This window comes from Choristoneura fumiferana, chromosome 15 (genome assembly GCF_025370935.1).
Source record: "Choristoneura fumiferana chromosome 15, NRCan_CFum_1, whole genome shotgun sequence".
Classification (NCBI taxonomy): Eukaryota; Metazoa; Arthropoda; class Insecta; order Lepidoptera; family Tortricidae; genus Choristoneura; species Choristoneura fumiferana.
The window spans coordinates 6,255,522-6,268,925 of NC_133486.1; the positions used below are offsets into that span (position 1 = coordinate 6,255,522).

Genomic DNA, 13,404 nt, shown 5'->3' on the forward strand with positions numbered 1-13,404 from the left:
TCATCAATATGTGTCGGATGTTGATGTTCGTTGTACCTATTTCTTAAAAATCTGATTAAAAAAAGTGTTGAGAACAATGACGGCGGTACAAACGCTCGAATATTCACCCTACTACAATACAATGACTCTTAATTGAAGACCAACGTAAATCTATACTAAAGCCGAGTTTAGACTTGCAAGAGAAATCGTGTAAGTTGCATTACATTGCGAGGCCGTAAAGCCAACGAGTTTGTAGTGGTCAATCGAGCGCCGCAATGTAATGCAACTTGCACGATTTTTCTTGGGCACTGATTGAAAGCGGCAGTTGTATATTGTAGAATTGGTAAGTTAAAAATTACAAAATGTATGTTTATTTATAAGTTCAAGTTTTTGTTTCGGCTCCATTCTTTGATCACACGTTGTTGAGTGTAGTACCACGTCTCGTTGCTGCATTTTTTTTACTTTAATAAGTGACTAGTGTCCCCAGTTTTATCCGTGCTGATATACCTGGTTATTTTGGCTTTATATTGTGAAAGTGCTGCTGGCTTGTGCCGCAAGTTTATATTGCCGTTTGTGTCTGTGGCGTTTTTTTCCTGCACGCCTGTGCTAGAGGCGCTTTACCAGTATTGCCGATTTTTCATCGGAGTAAGTTTTTATTCCGTTGTTGCCTAGGGCCATGTTAGTTAGGTTTTTCTTTGTTGTGGGTTAATTTTAAATTTCTTTTCAGTCCGAGGTTTACCCCAACTTGTACTCCGGGATATGACGCTCCCGATGTAAGCATCATCAATCCGGTGGGTTTTTCCCTTCCAAATAACCAGATAACCATTGAGGACGCGGTTTGCGGTATCCACTGTCCTGTGGGTACCGAGCTGCCATCCAGGATCCACGTGGATGAAGTAAAAAACAATGGATATCGATGTGGTTCGATTTACTTGGTGTATTCTAGTAATTTACCGTTTACTCCTGTTTTTATACCATTCAGGTTTTCTCATAGGCTGTTATAATGTTACCCAAATTGTAGGGTGGTTACTAGTCAAATGATCATGCAGAAGTTACTAGTATTATTCTTCTAAGATAGACCGGTTAGGAATACCTTTTTGTACTACCATTTTGAGTGCCTTTCGTATCGATATCGATACTGTGCATAACTTTCCCTAAATTCCAAACGAGGCTTTCCATAAGCGCTCTTACGCCATTTTCGTGTCCAATTTCGGCCCCAATATCTACTGTCGTTCAACCTTCTAAATTACTAATGTTATGTTTTTTTACCACTGCTGTAAAATTAAACCACAGTATACTAGCTTGCAACGTGTGAAACTGTTTATGATATTTTTTTATATGTCCCTCGGGGTTGTGTTTTTTTTTTAAATTTTGTGTGTTTTGTGTTTTCTATAATATGCGGCTTAAAATTTGAATAAATAATATTTTTCCGTTTAAATTCTTACGTTGTTTAATTTATGTCGGCTTATCTAGGGTCTACGGGCACCTTAAGTGCTTTTGGACCACTAGTTATGCTGCACTGGTAACTATTTTTTAAAGGCATTTTTATTGACAAGACTTGTCAATAACCTTTTTCTAATGCTAAAATAAACATAATGTATATACTGACCAAAATGTTGGAAATTTTCTTTGGTAAATAACATCTTTGAACGCTGATGTTAGCTTTTACACATTTTTAGGGTTCCGTAGCCAAAATGGCAAAAACGGAACCCTTATAGTTTCGCCATGTCTGTCTGTCTGTCTCTGTCTGTCCGTCCGCGGCTTTGCTCAATGCTAGAAAGCTTTAATTTTGCACGAATATATATGTAAATTATGCCGAGAAAATGGTACAATAAAAATTAAAAAAACATTTTTTTTTAGATTACCTCCCATAGACGTAAAGTGGGGGTGATTTTTTTTCTCATTCGATTCAGTGATTTGTTTGCAAAATATTCAACTTTAAAGTGCAAACTTTCATTAAAATCGAGCGCCCCCCCCCCTCTAAAATCTAAACCGGTGGGTGGAAAATTTTTAAAAAATTCAGGATGGTAGTAAGTATATCAAACTTACAAGGAAAACTATAACGGTTAAGTTTTCTAGAGAATTATTAGTAGTTTAAGAGTAAATAGCAGCCTAAGGTATAAAATATACCTAAACTTGGAATATTCCGTACAAAATACGAGCTCCTTAGAAAAGTATTACTTAATTTTTTCGTAATGCCTACGGAACCCTATTTCGGGCGTGTCCGACACGCTATTGGCCGGATTTTATTTACACATTGTTTCTCTGCCAAAAATAAACGGTGAATAAACAAGAAGAACATGTGTACGTCAAGGGCAAAGATATCGACACGGCCAAAATTGCAAAAATATGTATACACGGCCTTAATGTTAAGTGCATAAAGTCGTGTATACATATTTTTGTAACTTTGGCCGTGTCGATATCTTTGCCCTTGACTGTACTTCAATTGAAAAGAAAAGTTCAACATGCCTTTTAATTATTTGTTTCACAATAAAAATTTTCTTTAGTCTGGAAAGTTGGAATGTATTGCTTTATTATTAAGCATAGTTTAAACTGTTTGATTTTGATAGATAAATAACATTTTTTTTCTTTCACCTTTTACTGGAAAACTACTATTAAATTTAAACAAACTAAAACTAAACCTTAATTAAAAAAGAGAGGTAGGCCTCTTGGCATGATGGTGCCCTTCACGCAGGCAGCATTCCCGCGCTGAACTGCGATTGCGATTCTTTGCGCAAAAAAGCTGCCGGCGCGACGGTTGCCTGTTGCCTCCCTTAACCTATTGCTGAGCTCCCTGTGTAGCTGCAGCGCACCTTTACCCCAAGGACCTAGAGTCTTGACGCCCAATGCAAAGAAATGATATTGGGCGCCGAGACAACTATATTTTGTGACCTTGAGGCGTTCCCGGGCGTCTGCCGCCGCCCCCGCACGTTTGGTAGTTGATGGTAGGTAGGACGCCGCCAGGGTGTTTGTACAGATAGCGTTCCACACAAAATATTCTGAGCGGCAAAAAATCTGGCCCTCAGATCTATGCAGAATCGGTAATTTTGTATGAAGGGTGGGCCAAAGTTTGTTAAAAATTTCAATTGCTTTCATTCATTAAAATGAAATTAAGGATATAAGATAATTTACGCTTATGCTTAACCCTCAGGGTCTGATTGTTTGAGATTATTTATAACTTTACGACTGAATGGAATACTGCATCTATTTAAAGATATATATTTATACCCTTTTATTATTTGTAAATTTAAGGTGACATAACGAAACCCAACGTTCGGCCAGCGCTAGTCTGAAATAACAAATAACTCAAGTTTTCCTTTGTATCGGAAATAATAATCCACAATCTATTTCCAGTGATTGCAATTGTTGGGTAAATCTAACAATACAATACAATACAAAGACTCTTTATTGTACACCAGACATAGTAAGCGATACAGAAAACAGATACACAGAAAAAAAATATTACAAGGCAATAGGCGGCCTTATCGCTTAAGAGCGATCTCTTCCAACAAATAAGATTTAAAATATTAGTCCAGCGACATTATGAAATAGCTGCAGGGTTAATACCTTATAGTTTGCAGGTTTTAAATAAAATCATTCCCCATCATCCCAGCCTATATACGTCCCACTGCTGGGCACAGGCCTCCTCTCAGAACAAGAGGGCTTGGGGTATAGTTCCCACGCGGGTCCAGTGCGGATTGGGAACTTCACACGCACCATTGAATTGCTTCGCAGGTTTGTGCAGGTTTCCTCACGATGTTTTCCTTCATCGCAAAGCTCGTGGTAAATTTCAAATGTAATTCCGCACATGAATTTGGAAAAACTCAGAGGTGCGAGCCGGGGTTTGAACCCACGACCCTCTGTTTGAGAGGCGATAGGTCAAACCACTAGGCCACCACGGCTTTTTTTTTTGGTTTTAAAATTTGGTTTTAAATAACAGAAATACTTATTAATTGTTCCACAATAACGCTTAAAATTATGCGTTATAGTTTTAATATAGAAGTATTTTTCATCATAGCTTTTTCGATTTGTCACGTTTTGAAGATCGGATAGATTTGGTCATTTGTTTGTACCACTCGAGCAGAACATACAAGTACTAGTTAGGTACAACCACAACACCGGAATGTTAAGCCACCATCTACTGTTCATAGTTTACTAGAGTACCTAATACATAATCGTAGTAAATAGTGTCATTAATATCGCATTTCTCGGCCAGTTTACGAACAGTGGCAAGTTACTCAACAATCCCGTGTTGTCACTGAGGTAGATACTTAATTACTTAGTAAACAGTGTACATATATTACACTATGAGTACCTAAGTACTTAATATATTTACCAGAAGATAATGGATAGATCTTTACTATAGTACTAACTTTATTGGGTTGTATGTAGTAGGGGGTATACCTATACTTATGCTTATGTGGCACTGCCTTAGGATTAATTTTATTTGAAATATTTTATCGAATGGAAACCTACACTATCCCAGATTGATATAGGCGAATTTTAATTCCCAGAAAGTGCAAAATTCTTGCAGGATGCAACGACGATGCAACGAAGTTACGGAAAACAGTCAGTCCCATAAAAAATTGATCATTTTGGTTTACTACACATTATGACGTTCAGTGAGTTTTATGTTTACAAGCTTTTATTTATTTACTATTTGTATCCAACGCTTCTTTTTATCAGGCACAGTTGCTTAATGATTACACTAGGTACGAAACAGATCCAACAATAATGATGATGATGATCTAATTATGTAATGAGCAGTGATCGTACTTTTTCTAGCATTTTTGGTGCGATGACGTCAAGTGACATACGACAGCGACCTAGGATTGTCGACGTGTATAATATGATTGATGTTTAAAATTATGTAATATTATGTTGTCATTGAAAATGAAACACATTTTTTTTTAATTAATCAGTTATTATAGTTGTGTTTAACATTATTTTATTACTGTAACCCAGTTTCTCCATTGTGTTTAATCAGTTAATCATTATTGCTTATTTTCACACACAAAATCAACGCAACTGTTCTTAGTTAGCACTTAACGGGACGTCAGTGAAGAAACAAAATGACTTCTATATTTATGCACTGCCATTACCTACGCGTTAGTATATATTATATAAAAATTATATAGTATATAAATTCCTAATCATAAATATGAACTATAACTTGAGATAAGGATTTATTGCAACTGTGTTATATTTTCTTATAGTATTTTAACCCTTCATGTCATTATGCATAATGGGTTGAGCTTTACATGTTATAAGAATATTTTCTGCATTTCCGAATTGTTTAATACGCTAATATATTTTTATTTTTGTTTTGATTTGATTCTTGATTCAAATAATTTAATATTGGCCACTACTGATAACCCTAGCACTGCACCGAAAAGGCTAGAGAAAGCACGATCACTGGTAATGAGCATGAATTTGAATGAATAAATATAAATATGAATATTAACACTTGCATTTGAAACTGCTACATATATTTACATAGCTTCTTCTTCGTATACATATAGCTGCGGACTGATTTTCCATTCGCGAAGCTTTCCCGCTTCCCTGCTCGCAGTAGTTTCTCCGCCTGGCTTTCCCACTCCTCTTCCTTGCTTCGCATTCTCGCTCCGCTTCCCGGTTTTGTATAAATTTTTAAGCTATTTACCAACTCCCTGTCCACTGAAGAACAATGGAATTTTATACAATTCTATTGGTGGATTTTAATCACGCTCACCGCTCCGCTGTCTCGTTCCGCTCAAGTAGACAGGCAGCCTAAATTGTTTCTAACGTTTAATCTATCACGTTGTCGACCTTATTAAATTCCCTCAAAGCTAAGGTTAAACTCTTCTATCAAATTGAATTGTCTAATATCTCGAACAGATCCCACTTCACCTAAGACCGAGAGAAACGAGAGTTGTGTAAACAATTCGTCGAATTCGGGTTGATTCGGTCCCAAACCCTTTTTGATTTCTAATCTTCTTGGTTAGATTATGGGGTCGAGAATTGGTTGCTACACAATTAGGGTGTGAAGCTGTGTAAGATCTAGGTATGTTTAGACGGCCCTTCTTTGCTAAGTAAACAATGAGCTTGGGTCGAGTGGGTGAGTGAATTTATGGTCTATGAATGGTAGTGATAAAGATTGAAAACGATATACGATGTGATAGGGTAAGGCCAAACGAACGTAATTTTCAACTGACTTCAAAAAAGGCGGCGGTTCTCAATTATTATTCGTCTGTAGGTATGTTTTTAGGGTTCCGTAGCCAAAATGAGAAAAATGGAACCCTTATAGTTTCGCCATGTCTGTCTGTCTGTCTGTCCGTCCGCGACTTTGGTCAGGGACTATCAATGTTAGAAAGCTGTAATTTCGCACGAATATACATATATGTAAACTATGCCGACAAAATGGAACAATAAAAAATATATTTTTTTTTATAGAGTACCTGTTACCTCCCATAGACGTAAAGTGGGGGTGATATTTTTTCTCATCCAATCTTGTAGTGTGGGGGTATTGTAGGATAGGTCTTTTAAAACGGAGGATAGGTTGCTAAGGCGATTTTTCGATTCAGTGATTTGTTACTACGAAAGCTACTACAAAAGGCGAGGCTACTACGAAATTCAAAAATCGAAGCTGGTACTGCACCGTCCCTCTCACTCTCGTATTAAATAATAGAAGCGTCGGCGGGACGGCAAGATACGAAGTTCGAAATCTTTACTACGATTTTTCTTCCACAGGTCGACAAAGGTAACGGAGAAGACAAAGCTCGGTCTGCTGAACGGACAAGTCCACGGCGAGACGCGCCAAGCCAAGTCCAGGAAAGCCATCATCAGAATGCTGGGTAAGTGGAACTTTAATCGGGTGCTAACTTAGTAGCTTTTTTTAAGTCATAATGTAGTTTGTCATAATTTTTGTTAGTCATAATTTTTTTTTCGCCGAAACCGCGGCGACGGACTTTTCAGATACATTCTGGATTGGTTTTAACGAGCAGGCATACCACAAGTGATTTAATATATCCCCGGGCGGATTGTTCGGAACTTTTTAAGTGCTTATCCTGCATGTAGAACGCGAAAGGTTCGGTTATGTTTGTTTTATAGCAATTCTGAATAATTAATGGTACCGAAAAAAAAAGAGTTATGCCAAACAATACATTATTACAAACACTACAATTTTTTTTGTTATTCGACTGGATGGCAAACGAGCAAGTGGGTCTCCTGATGGTAAGAGATCACCATCGCCCATAGACACCTGCAACACCAAATTACAGAAAATTCAATTTTCAAATGATTTATTCAGTAAATAGGCCGCAATGGGCACTTTTACACGTAATTTTTTTAAACTACCTGCGCTTTCGGAAAGACCATCATTGCCCCAAGAAGAATGCGCTGCAAGAAACTTGGCAGAAAGTCATTTTTTCATAAAAATATAATTACAAATAAACCAGGGGGATTGCAGATGCGTTGCCAACCTAGAAGCCTATGGTGGGATAGCTTAACTGCCAGTTATTTAACCGGCTGTCTTAGGTACTCTCCACGCCGAAACACAACAGTGCAAGCACTGCTGCTTCACGGCAGGATTAGTGAGCAAGATGGTGATAGCAATCCGGGCGGACCTTGCACAATCCACCTGCAAATATTATGACTTTAAACAATTATGTGAGCCGATCTGGACCCAGTTTAATCAGGATCAAAGTAGCATTTGGCGCCGTCACAACTTGTTTTCCACCGAATTGTGTTTTTTTGCCGCGTGACGTCATTGATGACTAGTATGGCAAAGGTTAAATTATTATAATACTCGAGTCACTCAACGTTTCGGCCCGAATGTTTCGAACCAATCCGTGGTTTTTCAAGGTGAGTTCGAACAGAAAGTCAGCCAACGCTCGGCGAAAACTATCCTCGCCTTCATTAAATACAATTAGGTGTTATCATACGACAAAAGTCGAGTATAATTATGATTACTCTAAGTGAGTGTAATAATTTAATTTAAAGATAGTAAACGTGGTGTGTGACAGCCGTGGTGGCCTAGTGGTTTGACCTATCGCCTCCCAAGCAGAGGGTCGTGGGTTCAAACCCCGGCTCGCACCTCAGAGTTTTTCGAATTCATGTGCGGAATTACATTTGAAATTTACCACGAGCTTTGCGGTGAAGGAAAACATCGTGAGGAAACCTGCACAACCTGCGAAGCAATTCAATGGTGCGTGCGAAATGGGCCCGCTTGGGAACTACGACCCAAGCCCTCTTGTTCTGAGAGGAGGCCTGTGCCCAGCAGTGGGACGTATATAGGCTGGGATGATGATGATGAAACGTGGTGTACACCTACAGGACAGTGTTGCATCTCAGGTTATACTCAAGCTTAACCCATTTTTCTTGTTGCCAAACGAAAACGTTCTCTTCGAGCTACTGCAAGGAAGATAGATAACGTTCATAGTATAAAGATGGCAAAACTGGTGTACACTAACTGAAATATGTTGCATCTCAAGTTAACTCAAGCTTATCTCACTCTTCTTGTTAAACGAAAACGGTATCTCCAAGCTACTTTACGGGAGATACCTACCGTTCATAGTATTGTATGGTATGCCTCTGAAAATTCTCGGACAATGTCTTTATTCCTTATTATATATATTTTTATAACAGACAAAAGCTTTTATACTTAAAGTCTCTTATCTTGGACCTTAAATTTACCCGGAAGCAAAAGCATCCCATTGTTGCATACCAATCTTTTCATCTCAATATTCTTTGGAACAAAGAAATGTCAACATAAAACGCACTCGGCGCTTATGTTAGTATGTATATACAAGATATCATATCACAAAGTGAATCCTTTTCATTAAGTACTCAATATTAAAAATATGACAGCTTGTATGAGTGTGCGAGTAACTAGGTAAGAGCGTTTATACCTGCTGAGCTGGCACGTTGCATTTTTGTTAGTTTTACTCAATTATTCCATAAAAATTTAATGAAAATTAAAAATGTAGTGTGACAGAACTGTATTCTTTATATATAAGTCAATGTGTCTACTGCAATAATTATTCGTGATAGACGTTTATATTCTTTAACAAAAATGCAACATTGCCAGCTCAGCAGGTATAAACGCTCTTAATCCTTCCCGCTAAATTTTTTATCCCGATCTCAGGCAAATATCGAGATAAAAAGCTAAAAGAGAGGGATTAGCGATAAACGATTTCGCAGACGGAGTCTCTGGTAAAAGTATTATGTAATAAGTACGTAATGTATATGCGTTAATGAGGGCGAAGTTCCTGCTATCTTTGAGGTAACGACATCCGGCACGGCACGGCAGAACCGTAAACTGTGACGGTCGTTTGTACTTCCGACACGGAAATGGTAAGTAGGTAATAATGTACTCGTATATTTAGGGAACAGCTTTTATTTGGCCGGCTGCTACGCAATAGGTAGTCTTGTGGATATGGTAGCATAAAATAGGGTATAGACTGTTAAACTCGTTTACTTACTTTGGATTCACTTTTGATGTGTATTTTTTTATGATTGAAGAATTTATTTTTACCAAAAACATATTTGAAAACACCGTGTCATCAACATCAGCCGAGCAAAGGCTGAACACAGACCTCTCCCTAAATGCCGCAATGGACGACAACATGCCACTTGCATCCACCGGTTGGGTTGCCAGTAACTCTCACGATGTCGTCAGTCCACCTAGTGGGAGGCCTGCCAACGCTTCATCTTCCAGTTCGTGGTCGCTAGTTGAGGGCTTTTTTCCCCCAACGGCTATCTGTTCTCCAAGCTCGCCCATTGCCACTTCAACTTGCTGAATTTTCGAGCTATATCGATGACTTTATAGCTCTTCGGTGAATTTCTGTATTCCGGATTCTATCGCGCAAATAAATTTCAAGCATACGAGTACTCTCAAAAGCTCGTTGCGTGACTCTGAGCCTCTCTGAGAGTCAACACTCGAGTTCATGGTTTTGAATTTCATGGGTTTGAACATTTTCTACGAAAGATAAAATATATCGTGCGTGAAAATCATGAAGTGCTTGTCAACGGGATTATTCCAAATATCTAATTAAGTGCTATTAAAATGTGCGAACACGTTTCTATACAAAACGCGTCTGTGTTAAATTAAATATTGTTCATGTTGGCATTTTTACTGACTGTCTACACATTTTAACTTAGAGTCTTGCCCCCAAAATACATTATTTTATATGTATAGTTTTTATTTTTTATTAATTCAAAAACAAACAGGTCATATAGGTAACAATAATCAAATACAATACCAAGTACGCACAGCAACCGATTTAGTAAATAGGTAGTAGAAAATCTGTCCTACAAATACAGTATATAAAATATTGCTTACTCGTATTATAAATACAACCGCACCTGCACACACAACCGCAACTGCAACCGGGCACTCTCTGACCGGCTTGATCCTCTGGCAATACGGAGGGGTGTAGCATTTTTCTGCATCTTGTACCGCTTATATCATGGGGAGTGTTCAGATGAATTATTCAAATTGTTGCCTGGCCTGCAGCTAGGTTTCACTACCGTACTTCACGCAGGCGTCAGTCATTTCATCCTTACCACCTTGATGATTGGAAATCTAGCACCGTCCGCTTGAAGCAAAACTTCTTTCCACGCACGACTTAAATATTATATGGGACCAACTTCCTGGGACAGTGTTTCCGGAGCGGTACAGCTTAGGGATCTTTAAAAAACGAGCCTGTCAATCTCTTAAAGGGTCAGCAATGCACCTGTGACCCCTCATGTTGGCAGATGTCCATGGGCGGCGATGATTGCTTCCCATCAGGTGACCTGCAAGCTCGTTTGCCCCTTCTTATATAAAAAAATAATTTGCTAAGTATTCTTTCACGTTAAAATAGTGAAATTTGGTACCTAAGATAGCTAGTAATAGCTGTAGCTAGCTGGGATGGGAGAGGCTGACATAACGTATTGAATAAGATCCAGGTCCCTAAAGATTGTCTACTTTGTCGAGCTACATTATTCATGCTCCACGCTTGGATAAACGGCATACACTCAGAAAGTATTTACGAACCAAACAAAGCTATTCTATTCATGTAATATTTTAAACCGCCGTAAAAACGGAAAAGCAAAAAATAATAAACCTTTTTCTCCTTTCTCTCCTATTTAACCTAAATCTAGGTACTAACTAGTTTGAAGTCGGTGCCTCAGCTCTAGCCATCAGGATTGACAGCAGCCTACATTATTATTTTATACTTTTATCCCACCCGTGGGGTAATTTTATTCCAAATTTATAAAATACTTACTTCAAGGTATACCCTATCCAATAAAAAAAGAATTATGAAAATCAGACTACTCTGTAAAAAGTTATTTCAATAAAAATGTATACAAGTACGCGTCGACCTGAAAACCTCCTCCGTTTTTTTTTCCTCGGTTAAAAAGAAGCTAGTCCTTTCCACAGTTGATCATGTCTTTCTTCAGTCAAGGAATTGGTATTGCCATACAACGAGGAATCAGCCAGCCTTATATTGGGCACCCTGCCCAACAACAGTGATCTGTGGGGCATTTGTAAATATATGTTTTTAGCTTTTGAATAAGTTACTTAGTTCAATTTTTCTTTGGTTTTTGTAATGTTTTATATTTGTAACTTATTGCAATAAGTAAGCAGTAAGCAGGCAATATTTATTAATAGTCAAGAAAAAAAAGGTTGTGTTAAAAAAAAACATTTTCTATTCCTACCGTATCGTGACGCGTCATATTAATTGATTGCACCTAAAACAAATTACGATCGTATGGCTGAACCTCACGATAGCCCTGGAGGAACAATTGATTCAATTATAATATTGGAATCGATATGCCCTCTCGCCGGGTGATTGAGCAATGCCTTGTAATTTACCCCCGCCCGTGATGTTTATTTGTCGTTATTGAAATTGAAGTTATGAAAATCCATAAAATGGAAATTGATGCGTTACGAGAATCCATAAAATTGAAATAGATCTTGTAGCGTGCACGAACAAAATCATATAACGCAGCATGGCTACCAACAAAAAACCACATCATTTGACCTGTTGAATGTTCCCTTAAAGTTAACGGATTTTTTTCCCTAAGTATACGTGTATATGAGTACATACATACATACATAAAATCACGCCTCTTTCCCAACGGGGTAGGCAGAGACTACATCCTTCCACTTGCTACGCTTCTGGCATACAACTCTCGCTTCCTCTACATTCATCAATCTTTTCATGCATGCACGTCGGTTTAGAGTACTCCTGACCCGACCTTTCTTCAGAACGTCCCCGATTTGATCGTGATACGTTCGTCTAGGCCTTCCTCTTCCAACGTTCCCATTCACGTTGTATATGAGTATTTCTCAAAAAGTTGTACCGTCATGAAATTTTCAAGAAATCAGTTTGTCAAGAAACTGCATAAAACATCCATAATTTCTTGACGTCAGGAAAAAGTCACGAAATCTTGTGAGGAAATGCAGACTCGTATGTAGAATCGTAATTTTGTAACTACTTACATCGAAACTTTCTATTGGATCCAACAACAAAGAGTATCTTTTTATCACCTTTACCACAAGGTTAAGTATAATTATATTTAAACTGCACTGTTGTGTTTCGGCGTGGAGAGTAAGACAGCCGGTGAAATTACTGGCACTTGAGGTATCCCATCTTAGGCCTCTAGGTTGGCAACGCATCTGCAATACCCCTGGTGTTGCAGATGTTTATGGGCGGTGGTGATCTCTTACCATCACTCCTGATCTCCTGACCCACTTGCTCGTTTTCCATTCAGTAAAAAAAACACTATTACTTATTTTTTGAGTTGAAATAGCGACAGGAATTTTTTTTTTGGAGAACTGAAAATGGACACCTTTTTGAGAAATAGTCATATTTATCTCAACCGAAAGATACAGTCGAAGGTAAATATTCTGTGTCACTAACTTTATGTTCCTCGATTTCTCAGAGGCAGGTGAACCGATTTGAAAGTATATTTTTGTTTGAGAGGGATTAAGAGAGCGTTTATTCCTGCTGTTGCAAATTTGTTATTTTTACTCGATTATTCCATAAAAATTGAATGAAAATTAATAATGTTGCCTGATAGAACACTTCTTAATATATAAGTTAATGTGTCTACTCCAATAATTATTCGTTAAGTATAGACTTTTATTTTGTTTAAAAACCGGTCATAAACATTAATTCGTTTATCTATATATATAAAAGAAGAAACCGACTGACTGACTGACTTATAGATCAACGCACAGCCCAAACCACTGAGGATAGAAACTTGAAATTTGGAATATATGTTCCTTAATAGATGTAGACGCGCACTAAGAAAGGATTTTTCGAAATTCCCACGGGATAGGGAAATATCTAAACTTTTTTCGCTTCTTTGTTTGTAGTCGAATCTCTGAAACTATTGAGCCGATTTTAAAAATTCTTTCACCGTTAGTAAGCTACACTATCCTTGATTGACATG

At 37.9% G+C, this 13,404-nt stretch overlaps 1 protein-coding gene across 1 annotated transcript in view; it reads left to right on the plus strand.

The window, feature by feature from the left end:
- The window catches only part of LOC141435767 (neuropeptides capa receptor-like), a 151,655-nt gene that overhangs the window by 73,119 nt on the left and 65,132 nt on the right, over window positions 1-13,404 (plus strand). The window contains exon 5 of the mRNA XM_074098579.1: window positions 6,709-6,812. Coding sequence (XP_073954680.1) covers window positions 6,709-6,812 — 104 coding nt within the window. The remainder of the gene's footprint in view (window positions 1-6,708; window positions 6,813-13,404) is intronic.